The sequence below is a fragment of the Lottia gigantea genome (genome assembly GCF_000327385.1).
Source record: "Lottia gigantea unplaced genomic scaffold LOTGIsca_111, whole genome shotgun sequence".
NCBI lineage: Eukaryota > Metazoa > Mollusca > Gastropoda > Lottiidae > Lottia > Lottia gigantea.
Genome location: NW_008707025.1, coordinates 122,798 through 141,067, shown reverse-complemented (window position 1 = coordinate 141,067; position 18,270 = coordinate 122,798). Strand labels below are relative to the sequence as shown.

The 18,270-nt window shown below is 30.4% G+C and overlaps 1 protein-coding gene across 1 annotated transcript; it reads left to right on the top strand.

Moving 5' to 3' along the window:
- Positions 1–3,507: 3,507 nt before the first annotated feature.
- LOTGIDRAFT_237566 (hypothetical protein) lies at positions 3,508–13,600 on the top strand (the record flags this gene model as incomplete). The annotated part of the gene is made up of 10 exons (XM_009047375.1): positions 3,508–3,589; positions 6,705–6,956; positions 7,775–8,110; positions 8,380–8,682; positions 9,035–9,331; positions 9,864–10,013; positions 10,439–10,469; positions 10,633–10,691; positions 11,132–11,325; positions 11,600–13,600. The coding sequence occupies 10 exons, from the start codon at positions 3,508–3,510 to the stop codon at positions 11,663–11,665; spliced, it is 1,770 nt and encodes a 589-aa protein (XP_009045623.1). The 3' UTR covers positions 11,666–13,600.
- Positions 13,601–18,270: the final 4,670 nt, after the last annotated feature.

Genomic DNA, 18,270 nt, shown 5'->3' with positions numbered 1-18,270 from the left:
AAGGTCAATGGGTGAACAGGAAATCCACTTCCAATTCCAGAATACATTGGACTGAGTAAGATGGTTGCTATCCGGGGTTCAATCCATTTCTTTTGGTTGAGAGAGGACAATAAACCTTGAGCCTGTGTTCTACAGGCTGTGTTCTACAGGCTGTGCTTTCCTGGCAAATCTCCTACACTGCATGACAATGCCAACCTCATTAGCCCAACCCGGTGCAGATAAATGGGATGTAAACTATTTCATTTCTTGAACACCTGATATCAGTCAGCATTTACTTTTTGTGTTACGTAAGAATTCGAAGTCCTTATTATACTATTCCAAGTAGATTATTTGACAAAGTGGTACAGTTTGTTTAAGATAAGTTTTGCTGTCAAAATTCTAATCTCTAGGCATTGTATATTGTTTAAAATTAGAAATAGAGCCTCCTTGAAACTGAAAAGAAAAATATTTGTTGGCTTTCATGTCTACTTGAATACGTGTATTTTTGCAGCTGGCAAATTTCTACACACATGAGAATTCAAGTTTATAAAATTAGAATCAAATGAAGGAAAAAATGACACTCATATATTATTCCTCTCTTTTTTATTTCTTAGATAAACCTTCAAAACCTGCAGTGGAAAACCTGATACCTATAGTTGCATATTCAACAGTTGAATTCAATTGCTCAACAAACTCTACCACCCTTCCTTTAAATCATGGCTTACCTATGCAGTATATTTGGAACAAAAATGGCCGCATCATTTCAGAAGGCTCAAACTCTTCTGTTCAATTTTTGGTTACAAGAGAAATGAAAGGCGACAGGCTAACATGTCAGGCGTATGAATACAACAATTTAAAATCTGACAGCAGTGAACCACTTATTTTGGATCCTGATTGTAAGTATATTTTTATCACTGAACACATGGCTGTTCATGTAATGTAGTTGAATGAAAAGCTGTAGGCTATAGCTCCTATCCTGAAAAAATTTACCCTAATGCACACTGCATGGCTTTTTCATCTTATGAGCCCCAACGTTGATTAGGATACTAGCCTGCTGCCGCAAGAATTAGTTGACATCTGACATGGGTATAGATGGGTATATTCACTCAAAATCAAAAGGCTTGGGTTTTTGATTTGAACAGAATATATTTACTTGATGTATGTCAATTATTACATATTCTACACTTAACCCTTTGAACCCTGAGTGTGAATGAAATATAACGTCATATACCCTGAACTCCAAGTAATACGGGTAAAAGCCAGGGGATTTATTGCCTTAGTGAGTAGGCGGTAAACCTACCGCTAGGTTTGAAAGGGTTAAGAGGGCATATCAAAATGTTTTAAGATCACCATATTCAAAAAGATGGCTATATCCTATCTTCATGAGATAGTTTGCCCTCATACCTGTTTACACTATATTGATTATATTTGGCAATGTTTCCTGTGAACATAACAATCTTAACTATGTCTACTAACTATGTTATTAACATTGTTAAAGACAGTTTTTATAACAATTGATATTTGCTAAACATGAAATTTGTTGAAAATCCTCCTGTAAGACACATTGATTTAGATATTTAGGAATTTTAAATTCCTTTGGCGTTGGGTTGATTTTTTTTATCTGGTTTAAGAATTTCAAATTGATTGATTATCTTGTTTTTTTATGTCAAGCAACTTCAGTATCAGAAACTCTCTATTGTTCTATAAATATATGATCAAATTATATGAAGAAGATGGGGCTTAAGATATTCTTAAAAAATGTACAAAATTATTTACTTTTAGCAATGTGTTTCACATATTCAATAGGAAATGTCCCATTTAAAAAACATTACCCTTATATAATTGAAATGGAGTTTTACATCCTACTTTCTATATGCCCACACTTAAGTATGGGCTTATATTGTGGTTGCCCCTGTCGGTCCGTCCGTTCATATTTACCTTGTGCTCACTCTACAGGCTACAATTCTCTATTGAATCTTTTGATCTTTTGTATGTGTGTCAATATCATTATGAAGATGTGCTTTATTGAGTTTGGTGATGATCCGATGATTTCTTGAGAGATATCTCATAAAACTCTGATAAACTCTGATATCACGTTTGTTTTTTGTTGTTTTTTTTTTGACTAGTGCTCACTCTACAGACTACAATTCTCTATTGATTCTTTTGATCTTTTGATCTTTTGTATGTGTGTCAATATCATTATGAAAATGTGCAATATTGAATTTGGTGATGATCCGATGATTTTATTTAGAGATATCGCATAAAACTCTGATATCGCATTTTTTAACTTTTTAGCTCGTGCTCACTCTACAGGCTACGATATAGAGATTGTTTTACAGTTCACATTTAGCTCTTTATCAACCTGCTGGTGGGTGTATTCGCTTGTGAGACTTGCCGCCAGCCTATGTTTGAAAATTGTTTTGATTTTATTGACACAATGCCATGCAGTGTGCAGTGAGATACATTTTGCTGGGATGGTGGCATGACCCCACTATTTTTTCGATTTCCAACTGTCAAAATATATTTAAGGCACATGGTCTCAGTTTATTGTCCAATTCACGCTTTTTTCCATGTCAGCCCCTCAGACCTGTATCACTGAAACCATATTATATAAAGGGCATTATTTCCACCTATATGTAGACTAGACCTTCAACTTTCCTTTATATCTTTATACAAAAAAGTATAAGTAAACAGTTTCAATTTCTTCAATCTATTCTTTGTTCAAGTTTTTACATGCTTACTAATTTTAAAAGGAGTTTTTTTTATTCCATTCAATTATTGTATCATTTAAATTATTAGTCATGTTTATTCTCAACCCTAATTACAGTATAAAACTTTTGATAATTTTAAAATTTGACCTACTTTTTGACAACAATGAATCAGCCACTTCAGATCATTGTAAAGTAAGTACTTCAAATTAATTTTTTGTTAAACAAAATTTTATTTTGATGACACATTTTCCTCCTTGTTTTTTTTTTTTTATCTCATTCAAGAAGCGAATGTAAAATTTAAAAATATTTTGAACGGTTAAGGGTATAAAAGCATTTAAATATAAGATCCTTCTTTGCCAGATCAATTTATAGCTACCTAGTATCACTAGTAGTCTAAACTGCAATGATATGTTTCTGTTTAATTATTAGAAATTAAATGAAAAGAATTTTAAGTCCTACTTTTTTGCACCTAATTGGACTAATGAAGCCAGCAAGGTCATGCATTGTGCTACAGGCCTAAGGGAAATTTTGCCAGGACCTACTCTCTTTCGATTTCCAACTGTTGAAGGATCTTTAATGCACACAGCTTGTAGCACATGGGACCTCAAGTAATTGTCCCATCTGAATGACTGTGTTTAATTGTAACAAAATCCAATGTCAGATTTTAATCATAAAAAGGGAATTAGATTGCTGAAATGAAAATATATTATCTGACAAGGCTAATATTTAGATGACCCTTTATGATCCTTTCGCTTCTGATTAGTAGATAGGGTAAGATTGGGGGAAAGAGGTGTGAAAGACACCAGCCATATGCCACATGGGAAGAGAAATCGGATTTAATTTTGGTAAAAAGAGAAGAAATAAATATACATCTGGCAAAATAACAAAATACCATGGTGGTAATATCTATAAAGAAAATTGAAGGGTCAAGCTGACAGATTTCTTTAAAAGATATTGCCTTCCAGCTGATATATTAACATGCATGGCTTAATACACCTACAATTTCTATTACTTATTGTCCTAGTTTATATATATTATATATACATAGGACTTAGTCATTTTATTTTGACTGAATGATATTGAGTCATAGAGTTATATCTATATCAATATGTACAACAAAGACATTTTCAAATTCAATATACTAGGCATAGATAATTCATAAACTTTTATAGGTGTTATTTTTTAACCAACTAATCTCACTGGATCTGGGATTCAATCTAAAATAAGATTACAATTTCGTTTCTTTTTTTTGTTATTTTGTTTTGTTTTTTGATATATTTCATCCCTAATGTAATCTAACAAGTTTTCTACTACAGTCCCGTTCGAATGATGATAGTTTTAACCAATTAAATTATGTCATGAAGAACCCTTTTCTTGATAACAATGACAAAGTGTGCATTAACGAAACAAAAACAGGCTGTTATATTGCTCTACTTTGGATTTCGCTACTCACAATTCCTCCTTGTTGTCAAGAAAACTGGTCCTACATCTACATGACATGCTTTGATCAGTTAAAAATAGTGTCATTAGGAATTCAGTTGAAAACTTGTTAGATAACAATGGCAAATTATCATCAAAAAATATTGAAATTGTTATCTTAATTAATACAATAATAAAATATTTTCACTTTAAAATAGTGCTCAATACTAGAGCAATATAGAAATATTACTGTTAAAATAGTGCTCAATACTAGAGCAATATAGAAATATTACTGTTAAAATAGTGTTCAATACTAGAGCAATATAGAAATATTACTGTTAAAATAGTGCTCAATACTAGAGCAATATAGAAATATTACTGTTAAAATAGTGCTCAATACTAGAGCAATATAGAAATATTACTGTTAAAATAGTGCTCAATACTAGAGCAATATAGAAATATTTTCACTTTAAAATAGTGCTCAATACTAGAGCAATATAGAAATATTACTGTTAAAATAGTGCTCAATACTAGAGCAATATAGAAATATTACTGTTAAAATAGTGTTCAATACTAGAGCAATATAGAAATATTACTGTTAAAATAGTGCTCAATACTAGAGCAATATAGAAATATTACTGTTAAAATAGTGCTCAATACTAGAGCAATATAGAAATATTACTGTTAAAATAGTGCTCAATACTAGAGCAATATAGAAATATTACTGTTAAAATAGTGCTCAATACTAGAGCAATATAGAAATATTACTGTTAAAATAGTGCTCAATACTAGATCAATATAGAAATATTACTGTTAAAATAGTGTTCAATACTAGAGCAATATAGAAATATTACTGTTAAAATAGTGTTCAATACTAGAGCAATATAGAAATATTACTGTTAAAATAGTGCTCAATACTACATCAATATAGAAATATTACTGTTAAAATAGTGTTCAATACTAGAGCAATATAGAAATATTACTGTTAAAATAGTGCTCAATACTAGAGCAATATAGAAATATTACTGTTAAAATAGTGCTCAATACTAGAGCAATATAGAAATATTACTGTTAAAATAGTGCTCAATACTAGAGCAATATAGAAATATTACTGTTAAAATAGTGCTCAATACTAGAGCAATATAGAAATATTACTGTTAAAATAGTGTTCAATACTAGAGCAATATAGAAATATTACTGTTAAAATAGTGCTCAATACTACATCAATATAGAAATATTACTGTTAAAATAGTGCTCAATACTAGAGCAATATAGAAATATTACTGTTAAAATAGTGCTCAATACTAGAGCAATATAGAAATATTACTGTTAAAATAGTGCTCAATACTAGAGCAATATAGAAATATTACTGTTAAAATAGTGCTCAATACTAGAGCAATATAGAAATATTACTGTTAAAATAGTGCTCAATACTAGAGCAATATAGAAATATTACTGTTAAAATAGTGCTCAATACTAGAGCAATATAGAAATATTACTGTTAAAATAGTGCTCAATACTACATCAATATAGAAATATTACTGTTAAAATAGTGTTCAATGCAATTGTAGTGCAATAAAGAAATATTAAAATTATTTTAATTAGGTAACTAAACCTATGATTAAGTTTTTAGGAAACAAAAGTTTCTGTTTGATTTGTTATTCCAATAAGGTTTCTGTCTCTTCCTCATTCGACCCATAATATTTAAATAGGTCTTGACTCCTGTGACACTATTCAGGAACGAAGTCAATAATGTCAGAATTTTGGCACAATATCATGTCTTTCATCCTTGAATATTCTCAATAATATTGGTGGAAATAATGACCTCTTATCCTTTCATGTCAGAAAAGTGCTCATGGTCCATAGTTTCTGTATTTGTCAGGAATATGCTTAAATTAATCAAAGAAACTAAAACATTTTCAAATAAAAAAGTCCATTTTAAAGCTTTTTATTTTATTTTTTTGCCAGTCATGTATGAGTGGAGCTAAAAAAGATATCCTCTGATGATCCTCGTTCATCAGATTTTGGACAATTTTTACTGAAAAGTATTAGTTTTGGGTAATTTTTCCAAATCATGACCAGACTAGGTATTGACGTATGTCGTTAGTTGTATTGATGGGAATTGAAAAATGAAAAGCTATTTCTCTTATTACACCACTATATAGTTTTGCTCATGTCCTTCAATCAAATAAGCATCATCTGATAAGGATGTAAAACACTATTTCATTTCAATTCCTTTCTGTAATTATATTTAAACCTTTTTTTTTGGGGGGGGGGGGAGTGATTTGGGTCTTGAATATATGTAAATAGTTTTCAGAAGTACTAGAAATGTATGAAAATCACATAATTCCTGTAAAAAACCTCAAGCTAGAAATTTCACTTTCTATTGCTATATATGACAGAGTGTCAAGAAAAGACAATTCATATTTTTAACCTTATAACAAAGATAATTCTGGTCACAACAGGCTCATATTTTGACGGTGAGCTGTGAAAACTATTACTGATAAACTTAGCTAAAAAATAAGATAAGGCTACCATTGGTCAAACAGATGGCAGACATGTCCTTTTAAAAAACTAATATCTTTTTTATTTTAGTTGAACCAGAAGTTATAAGGATCAAACCATCATCAGTTATAACAGAAAAAATTGGTAACAGTTTAACAGTGACATGTTCAGTAGAATGTAAACCAGACTGTACTGTGTCTTGGAAGAAAAGTGAGAGCTTATTAGAAAATAACAATGAACTGAAGTTTCCTAATTTAACACGACTTAATGATGGGGAATATACCTGTCACGCTGAAAATGAATATGGTTCTTCTGATGAAGATTTGACAATTCACATTCATTGTAAGTTGATATTTAACTACACAATTACCGATTTTTACAGGCCTTGGGCAGTGCATGTGTGAGTCATAATTTTGTTGGCTTTCAAATAAACACTGATATTAAAGGGAAAATATAACTCTCAAAGCATGTAGAGCTCATGTTTCGAACTGTCAGAGAACTATCTCTTTTCAGAATACAAATCTGAAACCTGATTCTATTGCGATTACAGCATAGTTGGAAAGTGAACAAATATGTAAAAATGAATTGACCTCTAATTCATATTCTAATGCACAGTAATTGCCAATGACTTCATAATGTTAATATTGGATACCTGCACGAAAGCACAGGTGGACCGTTCTTCTTCCAGTTCCCAGTCATTTCAGATTTGCTCTGAATAGTGGCTAGTTGCTTGTCCACCCTAATCTCTAAATATTGCTCAATGTGTTATTATTCATCAAATGGATATTTCCTATTATTATCAAGCAGTTTTCAACTGTCACTTTTAGAATTTAACTCTGACACCTGATTCCATTGCGATTAAAGCATATTGGGGAAAGTCAACATGCGCTGGCTGCAAATTGACATTCTTATGATGTGTAGTTATTGCCATGACTTTTGACTTTGTAATATTGATATGTCTGCATATTCATTATCAGATGGTTTTATGTTATGAATACAGACAAGACTTTCAGGCAATACCTAAAACTACGATCACAGAGTATGTTTATCAGGCCAACAGACCTATCATATCATTACTATTTATAAATAACTAATAATTATGACAAAATGCTTGTTATAGTTTTAAATTTTTAAATAATTTTGTGTCATTTTTTTTGCAGATAAACCAATCCTTGTGTCAGAAAAATTGAAAGATATGAAATTTAAGGAGTTAAGAATTAAGGAACTTTCTAATGTTAATATCACTTTAGAGATAGACAGTAATCCTGAACCAGATATCACCTGGATTAAAAGTGGGAAGATACTACCAGACAATGATACAACTATGATGTTATCTGGACCAGTGGTACGCCAGGTGACCAATATCAATAAATATATGTATAATAGTGTATATAAGATTATACAAGCTCAATGTACAGACATGGCTAACTATAGTGCGAGGATATCAAACCAATATGGTGAAATCTCTTCTTCAGCTTTTCATCTTAAAGTTTCTTGTAAGTATTCTAAAGAATTGGAAACAATTTATATAATATTTCCTTGAACACAAACCTTTCAGTTACATTATATATAAATATATTGGACCAAAAAAGCAGTGCAAGGAAGGAACGCAGACGGGCCCACAGAAATTGAAATTCTGTTCGGAGACAGGTCTTGTCATTTGCAGCTTAAATGCTATGCTACATTGTGATATTGTGTTGCATATTATGGCATACATTTAATCATGTACTTACCTATCTATTTCTATATACTTTGTTTTTGATAGGTAAACCTAGAATCGAAGATGGGGAATATTTTAAGACCGAGTTCGCTCCAGAGTTAGGTGAAACTATAGATATTAATATGAGGGTAATAGCATACCCTGCCCCTGTGATATCAACTATTTACCATAACGGTAGTGTTATACCTATATCAGTGTTTAATATAACACACTATACACCTTCAGACTATTTAACTGTGTTCACAATAACTAAACATGTTCAGACATTAAATGATTTAGGAATTTATCATGTGGAACTCTCTAATGATGAAGATAGAGTTAACATCACAGTACATTTCAAAGACAAAGGTAGGTTATGCTTTTAGATGAAATGATCTAGAAAACAAAGTTAAGAGCACTTGATCATATCATCTCTGTTATGTGCTTGTTTTAAGTAAAGCAAAATGAATGGAGTTTTACTTACTACTCTCCTGCACCTAATTGAGCTAATGAAAACGGACAATGATATGCAGTATGCAATGAGGCAAGTCCTGGCAGGACAACGTCATTAGACTCTTTGAGGTTAAGAAGTTGTTTTACTTGTATTTGAAAAGATGATAATGTCAGAAATACTTCAAATAATTGTGCAGAAGAAACATACTAGGTCTCTTGATAACAAAAGTTGATATTTGATTGCCATTTCACTGTTTTTTTTTAACAGGAAGTCCATCAACACCACAAGATCTACGTGTGTCTGAAATTAAAGCCTTATCCATTCTTTTACAATGGACCTCAACTTTCAATGGTGGTGAGAAACAAACATTTAGTGTGTGGTATAAACATTTATATGGAAATTGGACATTTTATAATCAAACTTATCATGACCCTGGAGAGGGCTCTACTGTAAAGGCAGAGATTAAAGGGTTACGTGATCTAACAGCATATATGTTTCAAGTTCGTGCTAAAAATAAGTATGGAATGAGTGATTTTACCCCCTCCTTACCAGTTACTACTATAGGTAGGTACTATTTATTCTATGATATATTATTGTTTAAATTAACTGTATGTACCTCTGCATATTCTTGGTCATGTCTATTTCGATGGCAGGTATACAGATATTCTGTAACGTTTCCTGTTTGTTATTGCTCATTTTTGTTATCTAATGTATTTGTTATTGTTTTGATTTGTTATGGCTCATTTTTGTTATGTAGCATTTCCTGTTTGTTGTGTCTTCTAATTGTAAAACTGGTATTTGTTATTGTTTTAATTTGTTATGTCTCTATTTGTCAAGCTTTCATTTGTTATTTGTTCTTATTCTTATTGTTGTGGCTCAAATTTGTTAGGTAACGTTTCCTGTTTGTTGTGTCTTCTAATTGCAAAACTGATATTTGTTATTGTTTTGATTTGTTATGGGTCTTTTTTGTTATGACCCATCTTTGTCAGGCTTTCATATGTTATGCATTCATATTGGCTCAAATTTGTTATGTAACGTTTCCTGTTTGCTGTGTCTTCTGTTTGCACACTTAATATTACTATACGCTATGTTTCAGAATTAACGAAGACCCCGGTAGAAAATGCTGGGATGTCTACAGCTGATATTGGTATGTGGGCCGGTATTAGTATAGCTCTAGTAGTACTAATTATAGCCGTTATTATAGCTATATTCTTTATTAGAAGAAAATATCAAGAAAAGAAAAAAGGTAATCTCATTCTTCTCTGTCTTTGATTTTCAATTTGCTGATGAGGTCAAATTGATGCAGACTTCAGATTTTCTACTTAATTGCCACTGGTAGTGATTATATATAATATGAATTATTCATTTTTAAGCACACTTTTTGAAAAAGTACCAAACACCAATAGATTAATCTTATGTGTGCTACAGTTGAATATGGTTTCTTTAAGGTCAATTAAAAAACTGACTGACCAGAAAATGTCCTAGTGTAATCAACTTGACCTAAGTGAAAATCCATCCTAGAAGGCCTACTTCAGGAAAGAAACTGAAGTTTCTATAGCAACACATCTATTGTTTCATATCATATCTGAAGATAGAATCTACAATTTCCTTTTCTGATACAATTCCTTGAACATGGGGTAAAGATTTCAAAAATTTATTTTTTAATTTTAGATAAATTTTTTAAAGAGATAAGAGACGCTGGGTAAGTAAATTTCTGCAGGTGGCCATTGAAAATATCTATTAAAATTATCTATATATATTCTTAAAGAATGTTTTTAATTAATTCTGTGATTTTGCCAAATTTATTCTAAAGTATTTATATAAATGTAGAACTCAAGTTTAAAATTGAATGTGTTATATTTTAGGGATCCCATGATGCCTGGACAGTTTTTAGAGTTATCTAATAAAGAAAATCATCTTTATGGTAAGTAATTGCTTTGTGTTTGACATATATAGTCTTTATAATTGAGACTTAAAGAAACAATTCTGTATACTGTTGGTTTATAATAAGCTTCCAAGAAAAATAAATGAAAATATGGAAAATGGAAGAAATGTAAATTTTGGAAAATCAGTAGTGAGTAAGATGGAAGTTTTCACCTGGTTTTGATGCTTGTACCAAGTATGCTTTTTAGGCCTATTGATGATGTCACAGATGTCTGAGTTATTGCCCTTGACTGAATAAAAATCTGCATGTTTTTATCATGATGTTGCTTGCTTATTGTAAGTGGGTGTTTGAGATTTCAGTTTACTTGTCCTTAAAACATTCCATTATCTCGTGATAAATTAATGATTTTACAATTTTATTTTTTGATTGGAAAGCCATCCTCTAGTTATAGGAAACATTAAATGTATTTTGTATTGCAGAAGAAATCTTAGAACATCGTTTATCCAGAGCAGGGTCTCCAAGTACTAATAGTAACGGTACTAGTTCACATGAAAGAAAACCTGCCCCCACCTCGGCACCACCTAAACCCCCCAGAACATTTGAAGAACCAACACCTAAAAAACCTGAACCAATATGGAAACCAGTGGAAAAGAAAGCACCAAAAGTCAATGAGGTATGCATTATTTTTATTGTGCAGTGTAAAGTCAGTTTCCATGGCTGCACGAAGGGGAATAACTCCAAACATGTTTTATTTATTTGTGATTGTTGACTTTATAATTTGCTAGGGATGTTGTCTTGATAAAATTGGACATTGTTGGTTATGAAAAATTATGTTTTTGATTATCAAAATGGAAGTAGATGTACTTTTGTCTGCAAATAGTGATTCTGTTATAACTTGGAGATGCTAAATATAGTTGAATTCATTGAATTGAAATTTTTCTTTTCAGAATACATTACATTTAGCAGTGGCTAGAAAATCTTTAAAACCAGTGACCAATAAAGGTCAATTATAGACTAATATACAACATCAAAATTTGGATATTACGGTGCTCCTCATATTTGCCCTTCAAGATTAAAACATATAACAGGCCTTAATTCTTTGCCTTGTTTATCTTAAACTGATATGCGGACTATATGAAATGGAATTCAAGTCAACAATTCTATAGCAGAGCTACATCAGGGTTTCCAAAGTGTTAACATGTCATGCATGGATGATATGAACAATACCTGCCACAGTGATATTTTAGTTAAGCTCAAAAACACTCAATAACATGTATGGATATAATATATTGGTGTATGGTGTTTAGCTTGACTATTTTCACAAATTATATATGATTTTGAGCTTTGGTTTCATAAGTGGCTTTTTCAGTTTTTGTTTTTTGTTTTGTTGTTATACAGACTGCCTTGCTAATTGAAAATAATAAACAAAACAACCTGCATGTATATGATCAAAAGTGGTTTATGGGTTTATGATTAAAGAAATAATAAGCTTAGTTCTGTATTTTTACCGAACAAATGGTTTCTTTTATTTTGGTCTGTAAAAATCTCAAATTTTTGTTTACAATTCAAGAAAAAAAAGCTAATTTGATAGTTTCTATGAAAAAAAAAGATGGAAAAATGAACCGGTTTCTTTCAAACAAATGATTTAAGGGTTTCATTATCTTATGTTATAATGTACTTAAATATATTAACAAATTTGTATTTTTTATTTGTACCTTGTTGCTTTGTTAACTTGTAAATATTTTTATAATGAAATGTATATATATTTGTAGTTTGTTGTTGAGAGGTAATTGTTTTTGTTTTTTTTTCTCCTCAAAATCATGTATACATGAATATATGTCTTTTAAAAGGACATAGTTGCTTACAAATTTGTTTTGCTAACTTGTGGAGCCTAATTTCTGCTATCTGTATCACTTATTAAAATTAAGATTTGACATCCAGTTCATCTTGAGTTTTATGACAACAAAGTTTACATTCTCCTTTGCAAATATGACATGAATGGTGAAATCTACAGGTTAGAATTTTAATAGTAACCTACAAACTACAATTATTTTTATTTATTGCAAACAAACTAGATGTCAGATCTAAATTCTGAAAAATGGTACAGATAGCTGAAATTCAGCTTTTTTGATTTTGAAAATATTATATAGATGAAACATCTCTGATGTAATGTTTTATACTACGCTCTGTAAACTTGTTACGCTTTGACTATCACAAAAACATTTATTTTATTGTTTAAAGTTAAAATGAATTTTAACTCTTGAGAATAATTTTCTTGTCCACAATATTTCATTTTTTATCTAAAATTTATATTTTAATTGCAATTCACAGCATGAATAAAATAATCTCCTATGAATTCTGTTCTCAAAGCATTACAAATTTTTTGATATAGGGACCATCTGTGCAATGATCAACACAAACCATTTTCTTTACAAAAAACAAAACTATGCAACAATATTGGCAGCTCAAAAGTTTAAGTGAAGTTTACGGATATAAATCAAATTAAATTTTACATGTTAATTAGATATACATGTAATATTAAGAATATTTGCATTTCCAGCTGATAGAGCCATCTGTAACACTTTTCAAAAATGAGATTCCACTATAGAATTCTCATGGGCAGTTATGATTAATGATCTCATAATATTGGTAACATTTGCACATAAAAATGTACATCTAGGAAAGTTTGACATTCTGAATTTTCATATTAGGTTCATGTTTATTTGTAGGAGAACTGTATGTCTGATTTAAACCCCGAAAAGTGATACTTGAGCGAAATGAAGTCCTTATCAGCTGGCAAGCGAATATCTCTTTTTATGAAAGAATAAATTCTTGAAAGTAAATTCATTATAATAAATATTGTATATTTTATAGAAGTACACTTCAAAGTAGTTTAATATTTTATATTTGTATATTTTTAAATAAATAAATTTATGATTGTAAATATTCTTACAACTTGCAATGAATTTGTATTTGCTTCAAATTTTTTATCAGATTGAATTTCACATGTTCTTTTTATTCAAGTTAGTCAAAATCTAGTTCAGAAATATTTAGCTCAAATTGAACATTGTGAACCTAACTGCTCAAGTGAACATTCTTCCTTTGTGCAGAAACATTAATGTCAAAAAGCTATTTTAAGTTGTATCAATAATTTTACAATTCTATATGAGAAAAAATGTGATCACGTGTCAGTATTGTTTCGGGAAAAACAAATGGCCATTCATCATCTTGATATGTTGCAGAAAGCTAGCGTAATTTTCATGGAGGCTGTTTGTTAGATTAAAAATTTAAATTGAATAGCCTCCCTTTTAACCATATTTAAGCAGATAGGTTTCCTAATCATTGATGAAATGTACTGAAGTAGAATGTTCATGGTTCAAGCAGTTTTAAAATGGAATCTGAATATTGAAAAGTAAAGATATATTATTATTGTATTCAGAATAAAATGTATTGAAATTGAATATCGTGGGTTACGGATTGAAACCTAGTATAACGATGTATGACGCAAAATTACTTTCTACAAAAAACCATTTGCACACATATTTTGTTAAAATCTTTTTTATTATTTTTTTTCCAATATACGTGGTTTTCATTCTTTGAAAATTTAAACAAATGTATAACAATTTTTGGACTTCAACCTATTCAACCAATAACTTGTATAATAGTACAGTATACAAGGTTTTTACATTCTCATCCGCAAAAGAAAGAACATTAAATCTCATGTAATATAATATTTTATGAGGTTTTCAATCTGACGGTTTATATACGTGTTATGTATTGGGTGGTTTTGGGGTTATTTACAATCGAGCTAAGAAAAAGAGGTTTTGATCACAACATCTAAGCTTTTACAAGCTTTCGAACGGTACCAAAATGACCAAATATTGCATATTTGAGGTTTCAAGTGGTCAACCACGATATATTCTTGTAGATTTCAAGCTCATTATAAAACAGAATCTCAATATTCACAATGATTTGTATTTCTATAGAGACAATACTATATTTGGTGCTAATAAAAATAGCATATAATTACAAGGTGTTATGTTTTTTATGTGTTTTCTTTACAAGGGCCTACATCATTTGTGCATTGATATATACATGAACTTTGGGCTTTTAGTCATTCCTTTTTGCATCTATTTGGCTAATAAATTGCAAAAAACACACAGTATAAAATAAAAATTAGTTTCTTTTCAAATTTTATACTCCCACATTTTGGTCGTATATTGTCGTCGCCCCTGTCCGTCTGTCCACAATTGGCTTGTCAATACAATAGAAGGTACAGTTTTTAATTTGATTTTAATGAAATTTGGTGCGGTCGTTTGTATTGATAGATCTTGGTCAAGTTCAAGTTTGATGATTTTTCGATGAACGCTTTTTAAGTTATTGCCCTTGACTTAGGAAAATGCATTGAAATTTGTTGTGAACACAATAGAGACTACATTTGTTATCTGATTTAAATGAAAGTTGTTGTGATCATCTTATATAACAATGAGATCTTGGTCAAGTTTGAATTTGACGATTTTTCCATAAACAGAATTTGAGTTATTGCCCATGACTTAGTATAAATGCATCAAAATTTGTTGGCTTGTAAATGTCATAGAGGTGAAAGTGAATGTCATAATTTTATGAAATTTTGTGTGTTTGTTTAAATCAACGATATCAACAAATTGACAAAATGGTGACCGCCCTTGATATACTGAAAATTTATCAGGGAAGTGGGCGTATCTTGCTAGGCAACCACTCGTTATCTAGAGGGAAAGATGTACAGTTTCTGTCAAATCAAAGTGATTCGTCCTTCTTCAATGTCAGTACAAGTATCTAGCAGAAAATCAACTTGCAAAACAACCTAATTGGAATGCTGATTGCCATGGCTCTCTTAATTCTTCCCTCTTTTCATTAGAAAAACATCAAATACTTATTTGATAAGTTTTATTGATTTGTATACAATAATATCCACGTGTATGAAATAATAATAATAATATGATAAGCATAGTGAATGATATCATTATTAATAATGTGCATAATAATTAAATCAAACAGCATAGACTTGATTCATATTTGACTAGAATATTTTTTTTTTTTTTGAGTTTCCAGCACTCTTGAAATTTGTTCATTCTTAATTTCTAATAGTATATTTAATTTCTAAGACTTCATTGTTTATATGCAGTACATAATCCATGTATATAGACCTAATATTTCAGATCAACTTGATTACAATAAAGTGAACTAGCTTAAAGACTTTTTTATGGCAGAATACAGGATGAAGGGGCTTCAAATTTGAATGGCTGAATCCAAGATTAGAGGGCTACAAATTTCTTATGGCAGAATCCAAGATTAAAGGGCTACAAATATTTTATGGCAGAATCCAAGATTAAAGGGCTACAAATTTCTTATGGCAGAATACAAGACTAAAGGGCTAAATATTTCTTATGGCAGAATCCAAGATTAAAGGGCTACAAATTTCTTATGGCAGAATACAAGATTAAAGGGCTACAAATTTCTTATGGCTGAATCCAAGGTTAAAGGGCTACAAATTTCTTATGGCAGAATCCAAGATTAAAAGGCTACAAATTTCTTATGGCAGAATACAAGATTAGAGGGCTACAAATTTCTTATGGCTGAATCCAGGATTAAAGGGCTACAAATTTCTTATGGCAGAATCCAAGATAAAAAGGCTACAAATTTCTTATGGCAGAATCCAAGATTAAAGGGTTACTGATTTTCTAGGGCAGAATCTAAAATTAGAGTGTTAGAGATTTCATATGGCAACTAGAATCCATGATAAAAAGGTCTCACATCATATTTGCTAAATCATTCTTAAATATCAACTAAAAGTCGATAATTTTTGCATTGCAGCACAATATTTGACTAGAAAAGTTCACGCAACACTTGCAAACTATCAAAATTAGTGGGCGGATTTCTCAAGCATTTCTTACATGTACAACTTTCAAGCTAAAATTATAATAACCCATTATCATAATATAAATTATATGAAAAAATAGAACAAGATCTATGTACATTATTCTATTAGTTTTAAATTTTAAATTTCTTACACCTCACAATAATAATCTAATGTTCTTAAAGAGAATTAATTCTAACAGTTGGTTTGTAAGACTTCCACACAAAAAATTTACAAATTGCCTTATTTTATGAGATGTTAACATTATTTCAAGTTCATTCTTGAAATTCTTTAGATTTCAACTGATTTGCATATATTTTGAGTTGCATGATTTAGTGCATATACATAGGCTACATTTCTACGCATGCTTCTTTTGAGCTTCACATAAACCTAGTTAACTTAGGAAAAGTAAAAGTTTTTAAAACTGAAGTTTGAGCTAAAAATAAGACAAGGAGCTACATGTAAAATTTGAGCTCAGAAGAACATGACAGCAAACCAAGTTGGTCCTAAACAAGAACTGTATTATTGAAGAATTAAGAACATTGTATAATCATTGTAATCAACTATGGAAGAATATATTATTTAATTTTATGTACAATTCAAACACTCTATGATTATTGCATTGGAATTAGTGTGATGATAATAATCACACAGTCATACACACACAAAGTTTTTATACACATTGATGAACAGGTATGGAGACTACTAAACTGTACACAATCAGACAACTTAACACCTTTGCAGATAGCTGTTAACATTTTAACACAAAGTATATTTGACATTTTGAACCAAGTCAAGAGCTTGACAGAAAAGTACATGTAAATACACTTAGAGGCTACCAGTAGGGATAATTATGCCAAAAACTTGAGTTGGATAAGATCTTAGAAATAAGGGTTTAGTAGTTTCCATCTCCATAAAACAGCATGCTGATACTTCTTGTGATCCTTTATATACACGGTGAGCTAAAAGCAATGAGATATAAATATGACTTCAGTATAAAAATTATTGTCTATGTTTATATTAAAATGATTTGAAACACAAGCACTATTCAATGTTTTTAAAATGTTTTTTTGGTACATGTATCACCATTTTCACAATGTCTTTAAATAAATAGTTTCACTTTATACACACAAAGAGGTGAAAATACCATTTCTTTGACAATTCTGTTTCCTTGGACAGTTTCTGCTTATAAAATGAGCAAGAGTTTTGGCACAAAAAGGCTGGAAAATTGTGACACTAGAACATTATGAAATTCTTTAAACTGCGACACATATAATGCATTCGGAGTCTGTGATTTCATGAAGCAACTTAAGACATGACATTTTTTCTACCTCCAATTTTGAAGATTCTCTGTGTTTCATAATGGAGTATTTACTTGAATTTTTCACAATGCATTTTCAACAACAATCTCTTTTTCTACCATCTTTATAAATTGAGTTTGCTATAATGCATATTTGGCACAAAAATTTATCTGTTGCATTGTCTTGGTCCTTGTTGAGTATTTTTATGACTAGAATTTAGGTGGATAAAACTTCAATCACGCAAATCACAAAATGAGTTGAGTTATTATGCCAAGTAATGCTACAAGTAATTTTTAAAGCACATTTTTAGAGCTCACTATTATCTAAATGCATCTGTTGTCAGCTTTCTCTTGACCACTCTTCCAACAATAAACGTTAAGCTCACAATTTCACAATATTTTTCCACTGTATTTTTAGCTTT